Here is a 22,106-nt window from a genome sequence, read left to right on the forward strand (position 1 = left end):
GCAGACCAACATAAACATTTCAAGGAATTCAATGTAAGAGACTCTATGATGGTCCACATCAGGCCAGAGCGGTACCCTCAGGGAGCCGTTCGTAAATTACATGTGCGTAGCACTGGATAATTCAAAATTATAAAACGAAACGGTCTCAATGCGTATGTAATAGATCTTCCAACTTCCATGGGAATTAGTTCTACATTTAATGTGGAAGATCTAGTTGAATTTTAGGGGACCACTGATACATTGTCCAGCCTATTACCTAACTATCCTGATTCCTCAGACCTTTTCTTTGATCCATGGCCTCCTCCCTACCCATCTTCCCAGCTTCTACATCCCATACCTACCCTTCCCACACCCAGAGGGGAGATAGAGGATATTTTGGACTATCAGATAATATTGACATCAGACGAAGAATTTTAAAAGTTCCTGGTTAAGTGGAAGTCACGCCCAGCTTCAGACAGTACGTGACTCACTAAGGAGGAGCTTCAGAGACTTTATCCTGACGTCTTGGGGCAGTTCAGGAGTTTTGTTTTGCCAGTGGCGAAATCTTTGTAGCCGAAGAGAGTTGATGGGGACATCTCGCGCACATGCATGCCCCCCTTACGCACGTACGCAAGGAGGATGGCCCCACCTTCTATCTGGATCGATGACGACATCCATGGAGGGCTTCCTAGTTAGAGGACCGTGTTTTGATTCCTTGGGGTGGACCCGATCATCATGTGGATCCCATTATTGGATCTCATGATCGTGGCCCACTATCTTAGGTGACCTACTACTTTGGGTTGTGCTTATTATTGTTATTAGGAATATCATGGATGGTTTAGATTGCTTTGATTAGTTGTTATTTTTGATTACTTCGTCTTTAAGTAATAGGTCGCGCACATGGCGTGAGTTTTGGGGTATATGGTGTTATTATAAATAAGCACCCCTTATAGTCTTTTTTCTTAATGAAGATTAATAAAATTGCTTCGTTTTTCTGCTCCTCTAAATTTTTGAGTTGTGGAGATTCAATTGGGTGTGAAACCCTCCCTTCCTCGAAGGGTTGACTATCGTGGTGCGAAGCCACACATATCCCTATTTGCCCCCACCTTCTTCCATTCATATTTTTCTTCTCCTACAAGCATTCAATCTGCAAATCCATCAATATTTATAAGCGTTTTCCTATCTACAACAGATTTCCAGAATCTGGCCCTGCAGGAGGGCTGAAACTTTGGCAGAGCACCATGCACAAACCGTGTATTGGATCGAGCTGAGATTTGGGGGTTTTAGAGTCCATCCTTGGCCGACCAGGGCCAAGGTGTCCTTTTTCTGAATAGTGGACCCCACACATGTGCGGCCGGGATCACACGCACGTGTGTTTGGGCAAAGTCCACACGTGCGACACTTCTCTGGTTCGTCTCTCTCCTTTTTTTTCACTCCTCTTTCACCTAAAATCCCTACACCTAACCCTAAATTATTCGAATCCCCAATTTTTTGCCATTTCTTCAACCTTGGGGTTCCCCGAATTGAAATTTCTGAATCCCTTGGATTGGGGGAATTATTTCTGTGCATGTGTAGATGAATTTTCTCTCCTTTGATTTTTGTTTGGTCTATAATTTTAATTGATCCGGGCCTAGCATGTGTAGGCTTGGATCCGCATAAGATTCCTCTTGACTGAGTGTTTGAACTGTTGTGTGGGATGTGGAATTTTGTGTAATTGTTTCTGAACTAGTGTGATCTAAAGCCTGAAAATTTTGCACATCATACTCGAATTTCATGTCCTGCATCACAAGTAGGATGACAATTCTGCTCCCATTTTTGGATTGTAAATTGGTTCAACCATCCCGATTAAAACATTGGTTGATTTGTTAAGCTCATGCACTTGGTTTGGGGTCCAAGATGGGGCGCACACCATACACTTTGGTGGTGTAACTGATCATGCCATTATTCCTCAAAAGGATTAATGTATTTCAAGCTCTGATTGTCCAATTCATAGGTCACCTCTTGATGGATCGTAGCCTAAATGTGGCAGTTGCTGGATTATCATGTTTATCATTCACCCAAGTCTTGGATGTTCAATAAGGATCCACAAAAGACCACTGATCCGGTAGATAAGGGGCATCTAAATTGCATGAATCGCAAGCCTTATCCAAGAAGCAAACTGGTTTTGGATGGTCCAGATGAATGAGCATGTTGTCTCATGAACATTAATGTAGTTCACCTGCATGGTGGATGTTAGAAAACCCCTTTCTTATACATACATCTTCTTGATTTGGATTTTCTTGGTCATACATACATGGGGTGAAGAAATTAAAACGACATAGTCCTTACATATTGATTAAGTGATTTCTCCTCACGTTCCTTTACTTTTGCAGGTTGCTGCTGCTAAAGCAGATTTGAACTATATTGGCTTAGATGGAGAAATTGGGTGCATGGTGAATGGTGCTGGACTGGCGATGGCTACGATGGATATAATTAAGCTGCATGGGGGTACACCTGCCAATTTTCTAGATGTTGGTGGGAATGCCTCAGAAAGCCAGGTATTTGTTGCAAATTAAAGGTTATTTGGTGTTCCATACATGTCTGCTGAATAAGGATTTCTTTAAACGCCCCCCCCCCCCCCCCCCTCCTGTTGAAGCAAAACATGGTGATGAGGATTGATTGTATGATGTATATGCTTCATGGAGTTCCAAGTGCACACCATAATACATCTATTGTATTCCTGGCATTTATGTATGTTAATGAAGATTGTCAATTTGATGGGCTACCACATGGATTGTGGATGGCCAGAGATCAGAAAGCAAGTTGATTGCCTATCATGGTCATCCTTTTAGTGGCCTGAAAAATGAGAGCACTTGTGTATGGCAACTGAGACTATCAGCTTGGTGGCTACCACATGGATCATGGATGGCTGGACCTCAGAATGTAATGCGATCAGACTCATAGTCATCTGATTAGTTGCCTAAAGGGCAGATGGTTAGCTCAAATAATGAGCAGCAGTCTCCATTCAGCTGCAAAACTCGTGACAATTGGATGGTCAGAGATGTTCAATCGCTCTAATAATTCACCCGTAGCCCACCCATGTAGTGGCCTGCCAGATTATCTGGTTCCACTCACATTACATATTTTCTACATGCATGGTAGCGACAGCTTATAAGGCTTGCTATAAAGTCCGCATAAGTAATAGTCATTTCTCATGTGATGACATTTGGGACATACTTCAGCTGCCATTGTTGTCACCACCTTCACCACCATCAGGCTTGGCTTTATGGGTCCACTTTTGCCAATTATTCCTATCTAAGGTCCCATCACTTGCTGAGTCAAAAGCCTCTCTATATATACCTTCTCACTGCCTGGATCCTAGTTGTTTTAGGTCTTCATTGTCCTCTTTTTAGACCCTTCAGCCTCAATTCAAATTCCTCTTCTTATTTGAACCATCTTCGGTCTTTTTTCTTTTTGCAGATGAGTGGACCATCTCATTCTACTCTCTATCATTTTAGCTCTTATTAGGACTACTACTAGGCTGCTTTGGATGACCTTGTTTGCAGTTCTATCATTCCCAGCCTTTCCGCACATCCATATAACATCCTCATCTCTGCAACACTCTCTGCTCATTTTTGGGCCTAAAGTTGCCTATATGTTTATTTGCTTATGTTTCCTCTCAGCATATGCATGATCATCTTTCACCAAAGGAAAACTGACTCCATCTATAATCGATTCTTTTGAAGAGAATTTTCACCTTATTGGGGAATTAAGCAATTGTCATCACCATTACAATTCATTTATGATGCATCGATACCCACTTATAGACAAATATACTGGGGTTAATCTGCATCTATGTTGTGCAGGTGGTGGAAGCATTTAAAATATTAACATCAGATGAGAAGGTGAAAGCAATCTTGGTCAACATTTTTGGAGGGATCATGAAATGTGACATAATCGCCAGTGGCATTGTCAACGCTGCCAAACATGTAACTTCTATCAAACTTGACATATTCTTTTCCATTAGTTGCTTTGACTGTTACTTCAATTTCTTTATTTTATTGTGCATGATATTCGGTAACGCAATGGAAAAGTTTTTTTTTAAAAAAAAAAAAAAGAAAAAAGAAGGAAAGAAGTGGAAAGCTCTTGTGACTGTTGAATATCAAACAATAGTGTATTTTATGCTTTTTGTTTTGCTGGAAATTTGAAGCATAACACTGATCAGTCACCATTTTATCCTTGAACCATGTTGAATGAAAAGACTGAGAATTTTCTGGTCTGTTTGCAAGGTGCAACTGAAAGTGCCTGTGGTGGTTCGTCTGGAAGGCACCAACGTTGATGAAGGGAAGAGAATTCTCAAGGTAACTGTAAACCAGTCTTATGTCGAGCTTCACAGCTCAATTCTATTTTTTGTTTTTAGATGGAGTGCCTCATCATTTGATGATCAGAGAATTTATGTGCACGCACAACCATGTACATGTGAGTGCTTACATTTGTGGTATGAATATGCAGGAAAGCGGGATGGCATTAATTGCAGCAGAGGATCTAGATGATGCAGCCAAGAAAGCTGTAAAGGCGCTGGCAAGTTAGGTCTATGCCACTGTATTTTCCTTTTACTTGAGCACTCGGATCCATGGTCCACTTCATGTCTTTTCATGAGTTCGGAAATCCATCTCAGGAAGATTTCCATTGGAGGTGTGATTGAGGCAGAGGTTACTAAATAAGGCTTTTCTATTGTGTAAGCAATGATTTTAAATTTTCAAGAAAATGAGCTCATTGAGTTGGGGCCATTTATTTGATACTGCTTTTCTTCCTGTCACTCTTTGAGAATTTTTCTTTGAGGATTTGCAGTATGTTTTCATATTTTAGGCGTCAATGCTTGAACATGTGAAAAATGAAGCCAGGGAAAATCCACTTGTTTGTTATATATCTGTTCTCTTCTAATTCTGTTGATTTGTGTTTTTAACTGTCATTAGAATGACTTTTCTTCTAAGACTGCCACGCATTATTGTCAGTGAAAATTATAAGGTATGTGACCTTAATGCGAGACTAGATATTCAGTCAGAGCCTTTGACTACTGAAACTCAGGGCCTGTTTGTTAAATCTGATGTCCGAATCTGAAATCTTAATATAAAGTTTTAATCTGAAGTCGGAAAACTAATAGTGAATCTAGAACAACCAGTTTGTTAACTAACATCTGAAATGTGTTAATTTGACACATTTACTCATATGAAATAATCGTAATTGAATCCCTACCATTAAAAACTTCATAGATTCCACTGGAATGTTTATTTGCCATCTAACCTGTTGGTGTAAAAAAGATCCGGATCAAGAGACCACATAAATATCATCTTAATCCAAAGCTTTTTTTTTTTTGCCCACAAGAATTTTTTAATGTATGTGTTTTATACATGCCGTCTATTCGTTTTTCCAAATCAATTTAAGGAATGATTCCAAAAATAAGGATGATCCAAATCTCATGTGGCCCAGAACTTTCATGGCCCATTAATGGTTGATCACCACCGTTTCCCATGGTATGGTCTGCTTAATAATTGGATTTGCTTCATTTTTTGTATAATGCCCTAAAATGATTTGGAAAAACGGATGGACAAAGTGGATATAGAATATATACATCAAAGTGGGTCCCATCGTAAGGGTTGCACCGTCTTGGGTGAGTTAGGGTGTGGCACAAAAGGAAGGTCGGTTCTTGAGAAAGGGTTTTGCAAGTTCGGATGCTAGGTGGGGCTCACAGTGATGTTAGTGAGAAATTCATCCATCCATCTGTTTTGTGAGCTCATTTTAGGACACATGATTAAAAATGAGGTGGATCCAAAATTCAGGCGGGTCACACGAGGGGGAAATTTGGATAAAGAAATGCCTACGGTTGAAACCTTCCTTGACTCCACCTTGATTTTTATATATCATCCAAACTTTTTATAAGGTCATGAACATTGGGATGAAGTGAAAAGAATACTTGGGCTGATACAAAGCTTTTGTTGCAACACTAATGTTTCAACAACGGTCAGTGAATCTCTACTATTTCCTCTCGTGTGGCTCACTTGGGCTTTGAATCCACTTTATTTTTTGTATCATGGTCTAAAATGAGCTCTCAAAATGTATGAATGGGGTGGATTTCGCACAAACATCACAGTGGACCCCACCTGTCATCCACTGCAAGTTCTTAAGGAAGGATTTCACGGAAAATCCCCGTCCCCCCAAATCGGGGAGTGGATTAGGTGGGAGCATGTATAGGTGGGAGCCCGTATCCATCGGCCGGGTGGGACCCTGACTGTGGGGCTCAGGGTGATGTGTGTACCTTATATCGGCACCATACAACCATTTTGAAAGTTCACTTTAGGCCGTTATCCCAAAAAATAAGTCGACACAAATTTTAGGTAGACCACACCATAGGAAAATTTAGGTAGACCACACCATAGGAAACAATCATGATCAAATCTTCACCATTAAAAACTTCGTGGATTCCACAGAAGATTTCATTGAAATCAATACCTTCCTTTTGTGCATGGTCATTCACTATCAATCTTGTCTTATGCACTGCATCTAAGAAGTAGGAGAACCTATTTTTTTTTTTTTTTTCTTTTTTAAAATTTTAATCTTTTGTTTTTTAAAGACTGACCCACAGAGCCCTTTGACGGGAATGTCCTCTTTCACGAATCGAGCTAGAGACGGACAATTCAATGTCCGCTTTCACGAATTGAGCTAGAGATGGACAATCCTGTCAAAAGGATTTGTGGGGCTTGCCCTGATGTATATGTTTTATCTACACTGTCCATCCATTTTTTTGATATCATTTAAGAAAATAATACCAAAAAAAAAAAAAAAAAACAAGTCAGATCAAGGCTTAAGTGGGCAACACTATAAGAAACAGTGGGAATTGGGTGCCTACCATTGAAAACTTCTTGTGGCTACAGAAGGTTATGATTAAGCTGATTTTTGTGTTTTCCTTTCATCCGGGTCTGTATGACCTTATGAAGAGGTTAGATGGCAACTAAGCTTCATGGTGGAACTTAGGAAGGTTTTAATGTTCTATTCCCACTACATTACGTGATGTGGTGGACTCGAGCATTGGATGTGCCTATTTTTTGGAATCATGCTCTAAAATGATATAGAAAAGTTGATGGATGGTGTGGATCTAACACATAAATCATGATCGGCTTAGAGAAGTACCACATGTTAAAAGTTGAGTCGTGTATTATGTAAACCAAGCTTTCCAAATTTAGCATTAAGCAAAAAAAAAAAAAATCAGTATTAACAAACAGTCCCTTGGCAACTCCGGAATTACAGAAACAATGCATGAGGCACAAGTTGAATTTCCACACTTCTCTATAATGAAAACTATGAAGAACCTGTGAAATACTTGAATAACCAACTCTCATGACCCACTATTACGTAAATCTTGATACTGTCCACTGAGACATAATACTAAATTACTAATAAAAAAAGGGCAAACCCTTTGATATTTCACACAATTTCTTCAATCAGCTCCTCAATGACTCTGCCATCCTTTTTGAGAGGCAGTAGGCAATTGATTGGATAGTGATCATGGGATTGACTCCAAGTGCACTTGGCAAAACACTCCCGTCGCATACAAACAGCCCTTCTGCTTCCCAACTCTCCCCATTCTCGTCAACCCCTCCTTCCTCAATGCTACCCATCTTGCAACTCCCCATCTGATGAGCAGAACAGTAGAGGTTACAGTGCTCTTCCCTTGACCTTACCCCACCTTCTACAGTAACCCCATCCAAGAACTCCTCAAAATCCTCTTCCCTCATCCCTTTACATTTGATTCTTTGCCCATCAGAACGATGCGTACCCACCTCAACAGCTCCAGCAGCGACCAAAATCCTTAATGCCCTCCGCAATCCTTCCCTTATATTCTCCTTATCCAATCTATCAAGTCTGTATTTTATCCTCCCCTCTTCCTTCACCTCTCCAGACCCACGGTCCCTGATAAGGGGAAACAGATGCACGGTCCGCCCATACTTCATCATACTCTCCTTCATCTGTAGTCCAGACACCCAAGGGAACAGTGTAGAAAATGATGCAGGCCCAAGTGCTGGTGCTTCTATAACAGCCCGAACTCTCGAATCGTCTGCAACCACTTTATGTAATGATGTAATTATCCCTCCCTCGAATATTTTGCCCCTCAGATCTGATATTGAGTCTGGAAAGTATCCCCATACCATCAAAACGGGGTGGAGATGAAGATTCTTGCCAATGTTTGGGTTCTTCAACCCACTAGAGATCATAAGAGGAGGTGTTAAGAGAGACCCACATGCAGAAATAGTTATTTTTGATAGAATCTGCAGTCTTTTTGTGATATTCTTATTCAAGCTTCTTGCAACAACTCCCAAGCATTTCTTCTCTTTCTTCTTGCTGTGCTTGTTATTTTCTAATATAAATCTCTCAGCTTTGCATCCTGTCAAGATCACTGCACCATGATCTACAGCATCAACCAGCCAAGTAGCATCCGTCCCTTGTTTCTCTCCTGTTTTACAACCATAACAGCAAGAGCCACAGTAGTGATGCTCTGAAGAATTCCGTGGCACGTATTCTACTTCCAGACCAAGACTCTCACACCCCTTTCGAAGAACTTGATTCTGAAATCCTTCCTCTGTACAATTCTCCACAACTCCCATCCTCTTGCAGATGGTGTCCATAGCTGAAAGATAGTCTGGACTCCCAAAGAGTGGGAGTTTGTTACCTTCTGCCCATTGCTTAAGGATGGGCCGTGGCGTCTTTATGCAGGCTGACCAGTTCACAGCTGAGCCACCACCTACTGTTGACCCAGCTAATAGCATCACCTTCCCATCGAGGGTAGATAGAATTCCGCCTGATTCATACATTTGGTCCATGGAAGGTGCCTCTAGAAGAGAGTAATCTTCAGGTGTGAAGTAGTTCCCTTTCTCTAGAATGACAACTTTATGGCCAGAGCTTGCGAGAACTGCGGCTGCGACTCCCCCGCCAGAACCAGAGCCAACCACAACTACATCACATTCGAGCTTGTAGACGCTGCAGGAAGGATCTTTTGTGACTTTTAGGCCTTTCTGGGCAAGCGAGGTGAGTAGGGATGATTCGGTTTGATTTGCAGTGTCTATGATTCCCTTCTGCAGAGGCCTCTCTCTTTGGGTTTTGGATGGTTTTTCATCATTGTCTGTGCTGTATCCAATTGCATTCCATGTTGGGTTTTTGGAATTTTCGTTAGTCTGCATGAAAAGAAAGGATGAAAACCAAGTTGAAATCAGTGCTATTCCCTTAAAGATATGGATCGAACTGCCACTTGAATACTATTTACAGCTAAGTATTTCTGGAAAGGGAATTGATATTTGCAGTCCACTATCTCTTACAGGTATTGGCCCTTTTTTCAACTTTTGAAAACACAACATTAACAGTAATAAACCTTGTACTATTGTATCACCAAATGTAGTGAAAATGGCATATCTATCAAGTGGGTGGGTGCAAATGGTGGCTCCCTTGGAGATATTATTATCAACTCAAAAAAGGAAGAAGAAGAAGAAAAAGAAGAAGAAGACAGGTTTGGTCATGTGGTGCGCCCCTAGAGGCTCACTCCTGCCTTGCCATGTGATGATCCAGACTGTTCGTGTAGAATTTCCTATGTATATGGTCAACATGGAAGAATCTCATTGAATGGAGAGAGAGACTGTTTTCATGGATGTGAATTAGAAACTGCTTTTCTGAACAATCTATATTGGGGACTTCCACCGAATGGTCTGGATCGTCACACCGTGGGGGCAGAGTGTCTTGCTAGCAAACTCAGACACTAGAGTCAGCGAACTATCTACTTATTTGAGTTTGTGCATGTTTCAATGATGCCACCATTCAAGTGAACCAAATCCACTATAGACCTTCAGAAAAATACCAGTTCTTTAATGTCATAAAAAACTGCTGCAGATGAGACCAAAATAGTGGAAGAAACCCAAGTGGAAAATCAGTTCAGTCAGTGCTACTCCATCTGGTTTTTCTCTCTTTTTATTTTCTAGTTTCCATGAGCTTGCAACAAAGTAACCTGAAATCGTGTTTGGTTAGCCTGGAGAACCAAACCCGAATATCCTATCTATTGTTATTATGCTTTTCTGCTTCCCAAATAGAATTTCAACTTCCATTTCTGTTTCAAGTGGGTACCCAAACAGAACATTTTTTTATTTTTTATGGTGAAAAGGTGAAAAGAATCTAACTTCCCCTCTTGTGAGAGATAGCACTGAGGCATGAGTAAGGATCCAAACAACAGCTTATATTTCACCTGCAAATAGCCAATGCGTGTCGTCCACACATCTCTCTTTGCATTTGGTCACCATGGCATCTCTCCCCGATCTCTCCCTTACCTTTTCTCCCCTGTGCATTGCATGTGCATTACTCCTAGTATGCTTTAATTTGCTATCTTCCATTCAAGGTCTTGGAAAAAACAGTGTTTAAAAAAAAGGAAGAAAAAACCATATTAAGCAGCATTGAAAGAAAGCACATGCACCCAGAAATGAGTGGGCAAAGGCTTGTAACTGAGAAGAAACAGTCTTGTTGTATTCATTCATGACTCATGACAATGACCCCGGTGGGGTACATTCAAATTTCGAACTACATATGGTTTTACTCTCCATGATTTTGACTACACATGGTTTTACTCTCCCATGATTTTGGGTTTTCTCGTAAACATTAGAGAGGAATGCTCCAGTGCTCTCAGAGCACCACAAGTTACAGTGCTCCTAAGTTGCATTGGTTTACTTGGATAGTCCAATGGATCGATCTGAACTGTCCATTAAGTCCAGAACACACTTCACACACTACCATGCAAAAAAATAGATCTGATTGGATGATCCAATCAGTCATTGCTTTGACCTTCTTTTCAACAGCTGGCCATTGATGAACAGTCACAGTTGCATAACAAAAGTGATTATTTAGAATCATAAGCAATCCATGAGGGTCCAACAAATAGATGGATCAAATTGGTGATTGTACCTAATTTTGTGTAAATGGCCTTGATGGTCCACAATAAAGAATGGTCAATATTTGTGATGTTTGCATTAGCATACAAAATGTGAGTTGGACCTAATGAACAGTCCAGATCAATTGTTTGGACTGTATAAGCTCCGCAACTAGTTGCACTACAGCTAATAGTGCTACAAGAGCAGTGAAGCATCTCTCCTCTGGAAAAAAAAAAAACAAGAAAAAGAAAAACAGAAACGCTTGTTTGACCATGCATAGAGATGGGGAGGCTGACGTGGGTCAAGGACTTCATGTGGATGAGATCCACCCGGTCGTTAGGTGTGCAGCCTTTTGTTTGGGCAGGGCACAAAAAGTAAGCTGACTCAAAACTGAGGTAGACTACGCCATGGAGACACTTGAGATGGGAAGTCCCACCATTAAATCATCCAAATTGTGTGGGGTCCACTGTGGGTGTATATGCCATACAATCTACTCATTTGATGTGCCACACCCGGATAAATGGATTCCTGGAAAATCAGGACAGTTCAAGACCCATGTGTGCCACGCCATGAGAATTTAGAGTTTTTGGCACGATTTTACATAGTTTCTTATCATTCAGCCTGTTGCATCTAATAAAGTTTAGAGTTATTAAAGCATTTTTCTAAAGTTGTCTCACACAATCATGTTTCAGATGAATTTATTTAGATTTTCCATTATAAAATTTATTATAAGGTTTTACCATAACAACTAGGATATCCATTTAGTCTCTTCGCCAGTTGCTGCCAAAGTAATTAGTTCAGATTTCATCGTGTAATGAGTTATACAAGTTTGGTTTTTTATATCTTCATGAAACAACTCAACTGCCATGTTGAAGATAATACCACTAGTAGATTTGCAGTCATTAGATCTTCAATTCTAATTAGCGTCACAATATCCTTTTACCATAACTGTTTTTTATTTTGTAATAAATAATAAGACCCCAAGTCTTTTAAAGATATCTTAAGACCTATATATAGTATTTCATTCGTGTTACTAGAATATTTACTCGCAATAACAAGCCTAGTGCAATTCATAATATAAGATAGGCTACCAATTATACTAGCATATTCAATCCGAAATATTTCTTTACTAGTAGTATGTTCTAGTTTAATGCTTAGGTTAAAATGGGCACATACAAGTTTACAATCGAAGTGCTTATATTTTCTTAGAATCTTCTATACATAATGGGATTGAGTTAGGGTTATACCATTTTCACCCCTAATTATTTTAATCCTTAAAATAATATTTACTTTTCCAATGTCTTTTATGTCAAAGTGAGAAGACAAAATATTTAATTTCATTAATAAAATTAATATTTATATCAAATATTAAAAAATCATAATTACACACACACACACACACACACACACACACACACCATAACTTTTAATTCATAGACGTCTTAGAATGAAGACATCTTTCACCTTCATTGAAAGAAACTCCTTAGACATCATTACATTGTCAAATTTTTTGTGCCACTGTCTAGAAGCTTGTTTAAGTCCATATAAGGACTTGAAAGTTTACATACTTTATATTTTTGTCATGATTTAACAAACTTTTTAGGTTGCTCCATATATATTTCTTCTTCCAATTCACCATTTAGAATTGTAATTTTAACATAATCTATTTCATATATGACTAATTTTCAAGTGTTGTTAGTTTTAATATAATCTATTTCATATATGACTGCTTTCTTCTAAAAGGTAACATGATCATTTTCTAGTTGAGCTAAAAAACTTAAAAATCAAGACCAAAGTCCTTGGTAATCCTTAACTGTTTATTTCTCCTAATCTCAGGTTCAAACTCAGGATCATTTAAGTTTTTAAGGTGAGAGCATAAAGGTTCATTTATGTTTATAGAGGAGCCCCCACTAGATTGACCCCCATTGTTCTTAAGTTTATAAGGAAAGACATTTTCATAAAATTTTGTATTTCTAAATTTGATGATAATATTTTCACTAATATTTAGTAATCTATAAGTTTTATTATGAGAAGCACATCCAACAAGTATACACCTATAAGTTCTAGGTTTTAATTTATGTCTTTTGGGATGAGTAAGCCTAACATGCACAAGACAACCTCAAACTCTAAAATAATTTAGATTTGGTTTTCTATCTTTTCATAACTCATATGAGATTAGGATATATAACAAACTGAATACAAGGTTTTTTCACAAAGACTTAAAGGAAGATTAGAACTCGACAATATAGCATTCATCATATTGATGAGTCCCATTTTTACGCTTAACTACCCATTCGGTTGTGGAGAATAGGGAGCAATAACCTTATGAATTATGCCATTAGACTCGCAAAAATGATAAAAAAATTTTGAAGTATATTCACCATCTCCATCACTCCTAAGGATTTTGATTTTTCTGTTTAATTGATTATTTTATTTCATTTTTTAAAACTATAAATTTGAAAAATGCTTCATCCCTGGATTTTAATAAATATGCATTGTGTAAATGTAATGATGATTTATAAAGGTAACAAAATATTTCTTACCTCTTCGTAAGATTTTTTTTATAAAGATCGCATATATCAAAGTGAATCAATCTTAACGACCTTGAATTTCTTTTTACACTAGGAAAAAATTTCCTACTTACCTTGATCTAAGATTAGGATTAACATTTTAAAAAAAAAATCATTATTTTCTAAATGAGGTGTTACACCACCAGCATACACATTTCTAATAGACTTACCATTCACATGACATAGTCTACCATGCCATAATAAAACAGTGTATCTGGAATGATCATCCATAAAAGTAGTAAATGTGCATCTAAAATGATCATTTATAAATGTAATATAATATTTTTTACCTATTCTAGTAAGATTTTCTTTAAGATCACATATATCAGAGTGAATCAATCCTAATAACCCTGACTTTCTTTTTTACATCAGAAAAGGATTTCCTAGTTACCTTTATATGAGAACAGGATTCACATTTTTCAAATTCACTATTTCTAAATGAAGTATTACTCCAACATACATATTTATAACAGACTTAACATTTACATGATCTAGTCTACTATGCCATGAATAAACTTTATTCGATTCAATATTCAATTTAAACATACCATGACCATGGTTAACATAACATTTACCAATAAAGGAATCATTCTTAGTTATTATGATTTGATCTGACTCAATAACCTGCCTCAGACCCACCTTGTTCAAAAGATAACCCGAAACAAGGTTCTTTCACATATCTGGCACATGAAGAGCATTAACCAGTTTAATGGTCTTTTTAAAGGTGAACACAAGTTCAACATTTCCTTATCCAATAACATTTGCTGTAACAACATTTAATAACATTTGCTGTAACAACATTTCCCATTTGAACTTTTTTTTTTAACCCAAAGGGACCTTCTCATAACTTTTAAACTAGGTGGAATTGTAACACATGTAATAGCACTCGTGTTGATCCACTAACTGTCACTCGGTTCAATGCGAACCATGTTGCCTTCCGTGAGCATAACCACAATATCAGGTTCCTTGGTCAAATTTGCTTGAGGTGTAGGGAGTTGGCTTCTTTTTCCATTTATAGCACTCTCTTGCAAAGTGACTTAGTTTTCCATACATATAGCGGCAGAATGATGTATCTTGGTCACCATTTTTCTGGTTCTTAGTCTTTTGTTTCGGTTTCTTTTTTAACTTATTCTGATTTGGTTTCAGGTTATTGGATTAGGGCTTTCCTTTTTGTTGGTTTTGGTCATGTTTTTCATTAACCATTAAGACCTTAGATACGTCAGCTTTTTTATCTTCTAAATTATCCTAGAGTCGTGCTTCTTCCTCATTCGAAGACAAACAATCAGTTGCTGCATGGTTAACTCTTTCGTTTTATGCTGAAGAGAGTTTTTGAAGTCTTTTTAAGTGGGTAGTGGTTTATCAATAATGGTAGCTACTTAAAAGTTGTTCATCTAACTTGATTCCTTCAGACATGATTTCATGGGCTATAAGACTAAACTCATTCATGTGTTGTACCAGTGATTTATCATTAACCATTTGGAATTTGAAGTAGCCTCTTCAGTCTTGTGGTTCTTTTTTAAAGCCTTCAAAATTTCAGCAGCGGTATCATAGTTGCAATAGAGGTCATACAGTTGATTCACCATAATACCAAGTATATAGTTCTTGCAAAGATAATCAATCATCTTCATCCCATTTCTAACTAACAACAAACAACACTAGTTCGAGAAGACCTAATGTTGTAAAATCACATAAAATCGTATAAGCCATCAGCTTGAGCTGATTGCCTATGCCATTACATGATCGCGCAAGTGATTGCTCAAGCATATGGTTTTTTTTTTTTTTTTGAAAAATAAAAAAAAGGTAAAAAAATTCTAAAAAAAACTATGTATAATTACTACAAGGGATTGGATTGGGTTTATTTACCTATTTCATCATAGTTTGACTAGTAAGCCATTTATATGTTGAGTTATATTATATTATACATAAATATAATAAAATAAATTTAAATAATCAACAAGTTACACTAAGAAAGAATTAATTATTGAAAACTACAAATATAGAAATTGTATTGATAACTTGAATCTTGATGAGTTGATGCATAAAATACAAGTTACAACTATAAAAAACTTGACTGTTGTCCATTATGCCATGGCATACTTTAGTAATGTCCCAAATTTTTGTTGTTTTAGATTTAAAAAATTCTTGAAATTTTTTCGTTACAATTAGCTTATCTTATCGATTACTGATATTTAATACTCGATCTTAGTCCATACGCAGGTGTTACGTAAAGAACCACACAAATTCGATTAATTAAACCATAGGAAGCTAACGAATATGCCCGATCACGAAAACCTTGTGTCTAGCCTTGTTATCTAACCACCTAAGAGTCCGATCTAGTCGACATATTACTAACTAATTAAGATAACCATATCTTAATGAAGACCTGCCTAAAGATAAGATAACCAGGGATCGAATCTTAATTAATAAACTAAATTGACCTAGTCACTCTTTTAGCCTGAAATCAATAATTTAGGATGCTTAGGACCAAATCACAGTTCCCACTAATTGCGAATATATCACATCATAAATTTAGGTAATCTAAATCCTAATTGTTAAGTACAGAAATATTGCTACCTAATTCATTCTAGACATGCCATGATTATCTAAACAAGCTCTATGTTACTTGTTAGTGGACCGTTAGACTCGAAACTATAGAAAGAAGTTTGTCTTAGCGGGCTTGATGTCTATCGCGAACATTGAGCCAAGATTGTGCCCTAACCTTTGCGTGGCCCACTGTGATGTATGTGTATATCATCTCCACTCATCCATTTCACTAGCTCATTTTAGGAGGTGAGCCTAAACATAGGAAGATCCAAAGCTAAAGTAGACCACACCACAGGAAACAGTGGGGATAAAATGTCCACCATTGAAACTTTCCTGGCAGCCACCCTGATATTTATATGCCATCCAATCCATTCATAAATAGGTATATCAGCTTGATCCAAAACTACTGCGGCCCCAAGTAAAAGGTTTCACTAGCGGCGGTCAATCACCACTGTGGTGTGGTCCACTTGAGCTTTGTATCTTCTTCATCTTTGGGTCATGTCCGACCGAACCGAACGGACGATTGGATATAACACGTACAGTGGGCCCACAGTCCTTAGGCTAAAATGTAGAAACAAGAAAGGAAAATCAATTTTGGCTGGATTCGTTCGTTTGCACTTTGGGTTTTGATGGATTGCGGGTGCATCAGAGCTGCATGAGTGCGCTTGCTCTCTGCTTTGGATGGAACACGTGTTAGAGATCAGATCATATGAGAAAAATGAACGGCTGGAAAAAGATCCAACGGTTCGAATTCAACATAGATGTGTGATCACTTGATAAGTATACTACTCTGATACTCTGATTTTTGGTACACGCCGTGTTCCAAGTGCGAACTACTTAATAAATGTCCCAGATCGATCACACGTCTCATCCAACGGTGGGACGAGGCCTCGAATCATATCCGAACCGCTCATTAAGTCGTGAGTTGTAAAACTGATTCTGGTATTCGTGTCTGCCAGTATAAAAGGCGTGGGCCTAGATTTAGAAAACAAAAGTCGAGCGGATTGCCTGTAAACTCGGGCACAGAGATATCTCTACGCCCGGGGCTATGTAGGGCCCACAGAGATGTTCCTGACAAATCCACTCCATTCATCTGTTTTAAAAGACATAATAGGACATAAGCCTAAAAATTAGGTTCCAAAACTCAGGCAGGCCATACCACATGAAACAGTGGGAACAGAAACGTCCATCACCGTTGAAACCTTCCTGGAGCTGATCATGATGTTTATATGCCATCTAAACCGTTCATAGGGTTATTATACTCAGATAAACTGCAGCCACAAATAAAGCTCTGATACAATACTCCTGTCACCCTTCAATCCCTACTGTTGCGTTTAATATGGCCCACCTGAGTGTTGGATCTTCCTGATTTTTAGATTTCAGTTCTATTGTGGTCTTTTAAAACAGATGGACGGCGTAGATTTGTCATGAAAATCTCTGTGGTCCCACAGAGCCCCCCGGGCGTCCGGGGTTACACCTAATCCGCTCCTAAATAAAAGAGGGCGCGCTGCCCAAAAACGGATAGAGATAGATAGATGCAGTGCTTTGTAGAATTCAGTTGTATATATACGCAATACGCACGTGTTTGAGATCTACTGCACCTTTCATCGGTTGATCCCTACCGTAGATAGGTTGCAATCGTAATCGCAGGGGGTGATCCTCTTATGCTGATGGACTGTTGAGAACTACATATGAACGGTTAGGAAAAAGCCTACCCCACGGTTGCAGTTCGTTGGGCAAAGTTCGATGGTTGGGACCATATGGATGTTGTGATCTGACCTACCACCTATCTACTGTAGAATACAATAGATGAGGAGTCTGGATCTCACACTCGTACGCCATGCGTACGGGTATTGGGTGCTTAGCAACCCATTAAGGAAATGATCTGACGTGTTCAGCTGTATGACAATTACAGTACGTTAGAGCTGGATAGTGGCCATCCGTGAAGCAGGCGTGAAATCCAAACCGTGCATATGGCGCCTCTTCATATCACCGTACATCTCTACAATCATCCGGAAAGATTACGTGGGACACATCACGTGTAGAAATGTACAACCATGTCTAACCCATCTGAGTTTTGAGATGGCCTGAATTTTGGTGTGGCCCACCTGATCAATGGGTTGGATGTAATATGCAAAATAAGGTGGACCCCACATAACTTCTAGAAGTTTCTGTGGTGGGATCACTCTCCCAAAGTCCCCCATTGTTCCTTTTGATGTGGCCCACCTGAGTTATGGATTGTAGGGCTAACGAAAAGGGGCGCATCTCATGGACGGGTTAGATGGCACTCATAGATCATGGCTGGCATTTGGACAGTGGACACACAAAGCAGCATTCTTTCCAACCGTCTGTTTGATGGTAAGTTGGTAACAGATAAGCGGTTAGGATCCAATCACGCTTGCGCTGGTTGAGTTGACACCCAAATCCCAGTCTTCCCAAACGTGCCAATGTGGGATAGATCTGAGCCATTCATCAGGGGGCGCACCTTACCATGGTCCAAAGAGCAGGCCAGTCAGTTCATCCGCAGCTGAACAATCATCCATTTTCAACTTGAAGTCTTTCCTGATTTTTGGGCCAAAGAACAGGCCAAGAACGGCCCAGATCTATAATCCAAATGGGCAAAATCTGATCTTTTATGAGAGAGAGAGAGAGAAATTACCAAAGAGAAGAAGGTGAAAAAGCAGAAGATCTTGAGCATGACAAAGACAACTCTCAAGAAGGGTGGGAGAAAGAGGGGCCCACTCCTTTGGGCAGACCATCTCTTCAATATCTCCTCTCTCTTCTCCACACATAGATCTGAGAAGGTGTGTAGGAATGGGAATTTCCAACTACAGGAAGCACCCCCACATAGTATCAATGTTCCCAATCTGGTCCCCAACATCCACAGTACCATTCTTGCCAGCCAAACACCTTCTGACAATCCTCTCTTTTTCATTAGCTCTGCTACCTGTACACATTTTTACATATAACAAACAATGGGCAATTAATACTAATAAATAAATAATAGCCAACATCCACTAAATGAAATATAAAAACAAATAATGAATAAGGAATGATCCAATGCCTTTTAGCTATCCTTTTCCTATATTGATGAACTTCGCACTCATAGAGTAAAGGTAAAAAGTTTAGTTTATAGTTCGGTGGTAAATATATTGTGTTTTCACATTAAAATTAAAATTTAAATGTTTCTAAACATGTCTAAAAAAAATAAAAATCTAATAATAAGATGATACTAAACCTACACGTTTGGAGAGTTGGCAGGGGCCCACCATGATGTATGGTCTTTACCTACACCATTAGTCCGTTTTACCGGATCATTTTTAATATGTAAGTCCAAAAATGAGATAAATCCAAAGCTCAAGTGGACCACATCACAGGAAGGAGTAGTAATAAGGAGGCCCACCGTTTAAACTTTCCTAAGGATGTTTATTTGCTATCCAACCTGTTCTTAAGGTCAGCAGTCCTGGATGAAGGGAAAACTAAAATAAGTTTTTAACGGTGGGTGTTCAACCTCCCGTGTGTGGTCCACTAGAGCCTTGGATCTGCTAATTTTTGGGCCAAAAATAATATGGTAAAATGGATGAATGGGGAGGATAAAACCCATATAACATGGTGACCCATCAGAGCCCCTGCCTGTGCCGAGCTCGGGACAGGGCACGTCCGATTAGGGTTAGGTCTGGTCGGTCCGGCCAGCCCTTTGTCACCTCTGAATTCCATAGCCCTCATGGGTCATGGCACACGGATCTGTCCAATGGTCTAATCTGGCATCCACGGGCACGCTATTTTCATCAATTATTACTGTTTCGTGTGGTGTGGTCCACCTGAAATTTGGATCTATTTCATTTTTGATCCCAAAAATGAGCTGGAAAAACGGATGGGCGGCATTAATGTAAGGCACATGCATCAAGGTGGGCCCCACAGTCAGGGATCCACGTCCCTTTAAACGATCCCTTCTTAGTGGTAGCCCCGACCATTAGACCGCAAGCAGGGCCAGGCCAGGTAAAGACTGAACGGTCCTTTTTTTTTTATTTTTGGTTACGGGGGTTGTTGTAGAGATCACTTTTACCAGAGAATCCTAACCATCACTTCAAGGACGGTGAAAGAAAAGGCCGACTTATGGATTGATACGATCATCTGATGTGTGTGATTTTCAGACTGCAGCCCATCAAACATCATGTATTCTGAAGAAGTCCATAGACGGTCCAGATTGATAGGTTGGATCCTCTAAATATCCAGAATCAATGAGGAGCACTGTAATTTCTAGTTCTCTCTGAGACTACTGGATCAATTTTCATTAAAAAACACATCTTCCGGTTGACTCAAAAAACACATGTACCCAAAAATAGCAAAATAAAAAAAATAAAAATAAATCCCCACTTCAGTCATTGAAGAAAACCCATAAATCAATAATATAAACCTGAAAATTATGCTGTTTTCCACCCATTCATGAAAAAAAAAAAAAGCCAACCCAAAAGCAAAAATAAAAATTTAAAAATGTAAATAAATAAATCTTTTAAAAGAAAAAGAAAAAGAAAGAAAACCTCATCTGGGATGGGATGCTGAGATCCAGAGGCAAGGTAGAAGGCTTCGATGGTCTTGCTTGGTGGGTCCTCCCTGCTGCCTACGTGGCGTTTTTCTACTGGGATAGAGGGTATAAAGGTCCCACAAATGGCTGATAGTGATTGCATCTCTCTCGAAGAGAACCCATGACTATAACTTCCTTGTCTTCTTCCTCCTCTTAGGAGAGGGTGAGCTTCCCTTCTTCCCTTCTCTTCTTCCATCTCTCTCGAGTAGATAGACTCACGAGAGCGAAAGAGAAGGAAAGAAGCCTCTCTTTCTTATAGACTCACGGGAGAGAAGGAAAGAAGTGTAGCAGTTCCTCTCGAGTACGTTTTCCCCCCCTGTGGGACCCACATGATGAGATTGTCCGACAATTTCAACCGTTGATTTTCATTTTTACTTTCATAAATAATGTATTTTCCCATAATCATACTGTATTGATGGTTCCTTCCTTTGATTTTTGGAGGTGAATGTGATCCATTGAGATATAATTTTTTTCAATTTTGCAAATTTATATATAAACAGTGACGATGGTTTTCATCAACCAGTCAGCGTATTTTTGTGGGTTTCCTATATAGCATAGGATCCAGAAATTGGACGGTTCCGATCATCCGATTGTCTCGGCATGTGGGCTCAACAGAGCGACACGTGATTGACTTCTGAGTCGGGACAGAGGCAAAACCATGGGTTTTGTTGGGCCTATGCACGCCGCCTCCTGGCCACAGGAAGTTCATGCGATTGGAAGCCATGTAGGATTCGTAGAGATTCTCATCATAAATCCACTCCGTCCATCAGTTTCTTAAGATAATATTAGTATAGAAATCCAAAAACTAGGAAGATCCAAAACTTACGTGGGCCACACAAAACAAAGGAGATTGAACGCCCACTATTGGAAACCTTGTGCGGGCCATAGAATTTTTGCATCAGGATGATATTTGTGGATAAAAAGTTTATCTGAGTATTAATAACCATATGAATGGTCTGGATGGCAAATAAAAATCATAATCAGCTCCAGGAAGGTTTCAACGCTGGATGTTATCATTATCACTGTTTCATGTTGTGTGGCCAACTTGAATTTTCAATCTCATGATATATGGATTTATACTCGAATATGATCTTGAGAAACTGATGGACGGAGTGGAATTACCATGAGAATATCTTTGGGCTCCACATAGCTTCTGAATACGTAATCTTCCTGTGGACCGGGGAAACAGGGAATTGGCGTCCCAGTTAAAGCCGTGAGACCACCACCGTACGCGTAGCGTGGATCTAAAGCCCGAACCGTCCATGTGGTTGGACATAAGATAGATGGGTCATGTACTCAAAACAAGATTGATTAGACGATCTAGACCGCTGATTAATAGACATTAGTATCTTGAATTTGTACTTCTACTACCTTTCATTTGTTTACATGTCCGATAATCGACCATCTAGTCCCACTACTTGGGCAGTCAGGATTTCATGTCAGTGCCACATGTACGGTAGATAGCCTCACATGGCCCCAGCTACAGTGCAC

General features: G+C 39.2%; 2 protein-coding genes across 3 annotated transcripts in view; one reads left to right on the forward strand and one right to left on the reverse strand.

The window, feature by feature from the left end:
- Nucleotides 1-4,885, forward strand: part of LOC131245846 (succinate--CoA ligase [ADP-forming] subunit beta, mitochondrial-like) — a 29,913-nt gene extending 25,028 nt beyond the window's left edge. The window contains exons 9-12 of the mRNA XM_058245574.1: nucleotides 2,352-2,516; nucleotides 3,825-3,947; nucleotides 4,248-4,319; nucleotides 4,471-4,885. Coding sequence (XP_058101557.1) covers nucleotides 2,352-2,516; nucleotides 3,825-3,947; nucleotides 4,248-4,319; nucleotides 4,471-4,548 — 438 coding nt within the window. The 3' untranslated portion in view covers nucleotides 4,549-4,885. The remainder of the gene's footprint in view (nucleotides 1-2,351; nucleotides 2,517-3,824; nucleotides 3,948-4,247; nucleotides 4,320-4,470) is intronic.
- A 2,423-nt stretch (nucleotides 4,886-7,308) lies between these two features.
- On the reverse strand, nucleotides 7,309-20,884 carry LOC131245845 (long-chain-alcohol oxidase FAO2-like). 2 transcript variants are annotated; one of them, XM_058245572.1, is made up of 3 exons: nucleotides 20,572-20,883; nucleotides 18,690-18,977; nucleotides 7,309-9,185 (listed from the first exon to the last, which is right to left on the reverse strand). In XM_058245572.1, exons 1-3 carry the CDS (start codon nucleotides 20,809-20,811, stop codon nucleotides 7,458-7,460), a joined length of 2,256 nt encoding a protein of 751 aa, XP_058101555.1. In that variant the 5' UTR covers nucleotides 20,812-20,883; the 3' UTR covers nucleotides 7,309-7,457. The 2 variants fall into 2 exon arrangements, with proteins under 2 accessions (XP_058101555.1, XP_058101556.1); XM_058245573.1 differs by lacking the exon at nucleotides 18,690-18,977 and having other exon boundaries at nucleotides 20,572-20,884.
- Between the last annotated feature and the right edge of the window lie 1,222 nt (nucleotides 20,885-22,106).

This window comes from Magnolia sinica, chromosome 5 (assembly GCF_029962835.1).
Source record: "Magnolia sinica isolate HGM2019 chromosome 5, MsV1, whole genome shotgun sequence".
In the NCBI taxonomy this organism is placed as follows: domain Eukaryota; kingdom Viridiplantae; phylum Streptophyta; class Magnoliopsida; order Magnoliales; family Magnoliaceae; genus Magnolia; species Magnolia sinica.

Bases quoted from the DNA above. Each gene is read 5' to 3' on its own strand.
- LOC131245845 (XM_058245572.1), bottom strand. From the start codon at position 20,811: ATGGAAGAAGAGAAGGGAAGAAGGGAAGCTCACCCTCTCCTAAGAGGA. The intron at 18,978-20,571 runs GTTTTCTTTCTT...AAATGTGTACAG, and splicing joins AGCATCCCATCCCAGATGAG to GTAGCAGAGCTAATGAAAAA. The intron at 9,186-18,689 runs GTAATTTCTCTC...CTTTTCATGCAG, and splicing joins TTTTCACCTTCTTCTCTTTG to ACTAACGAAAATTCCAAAAA.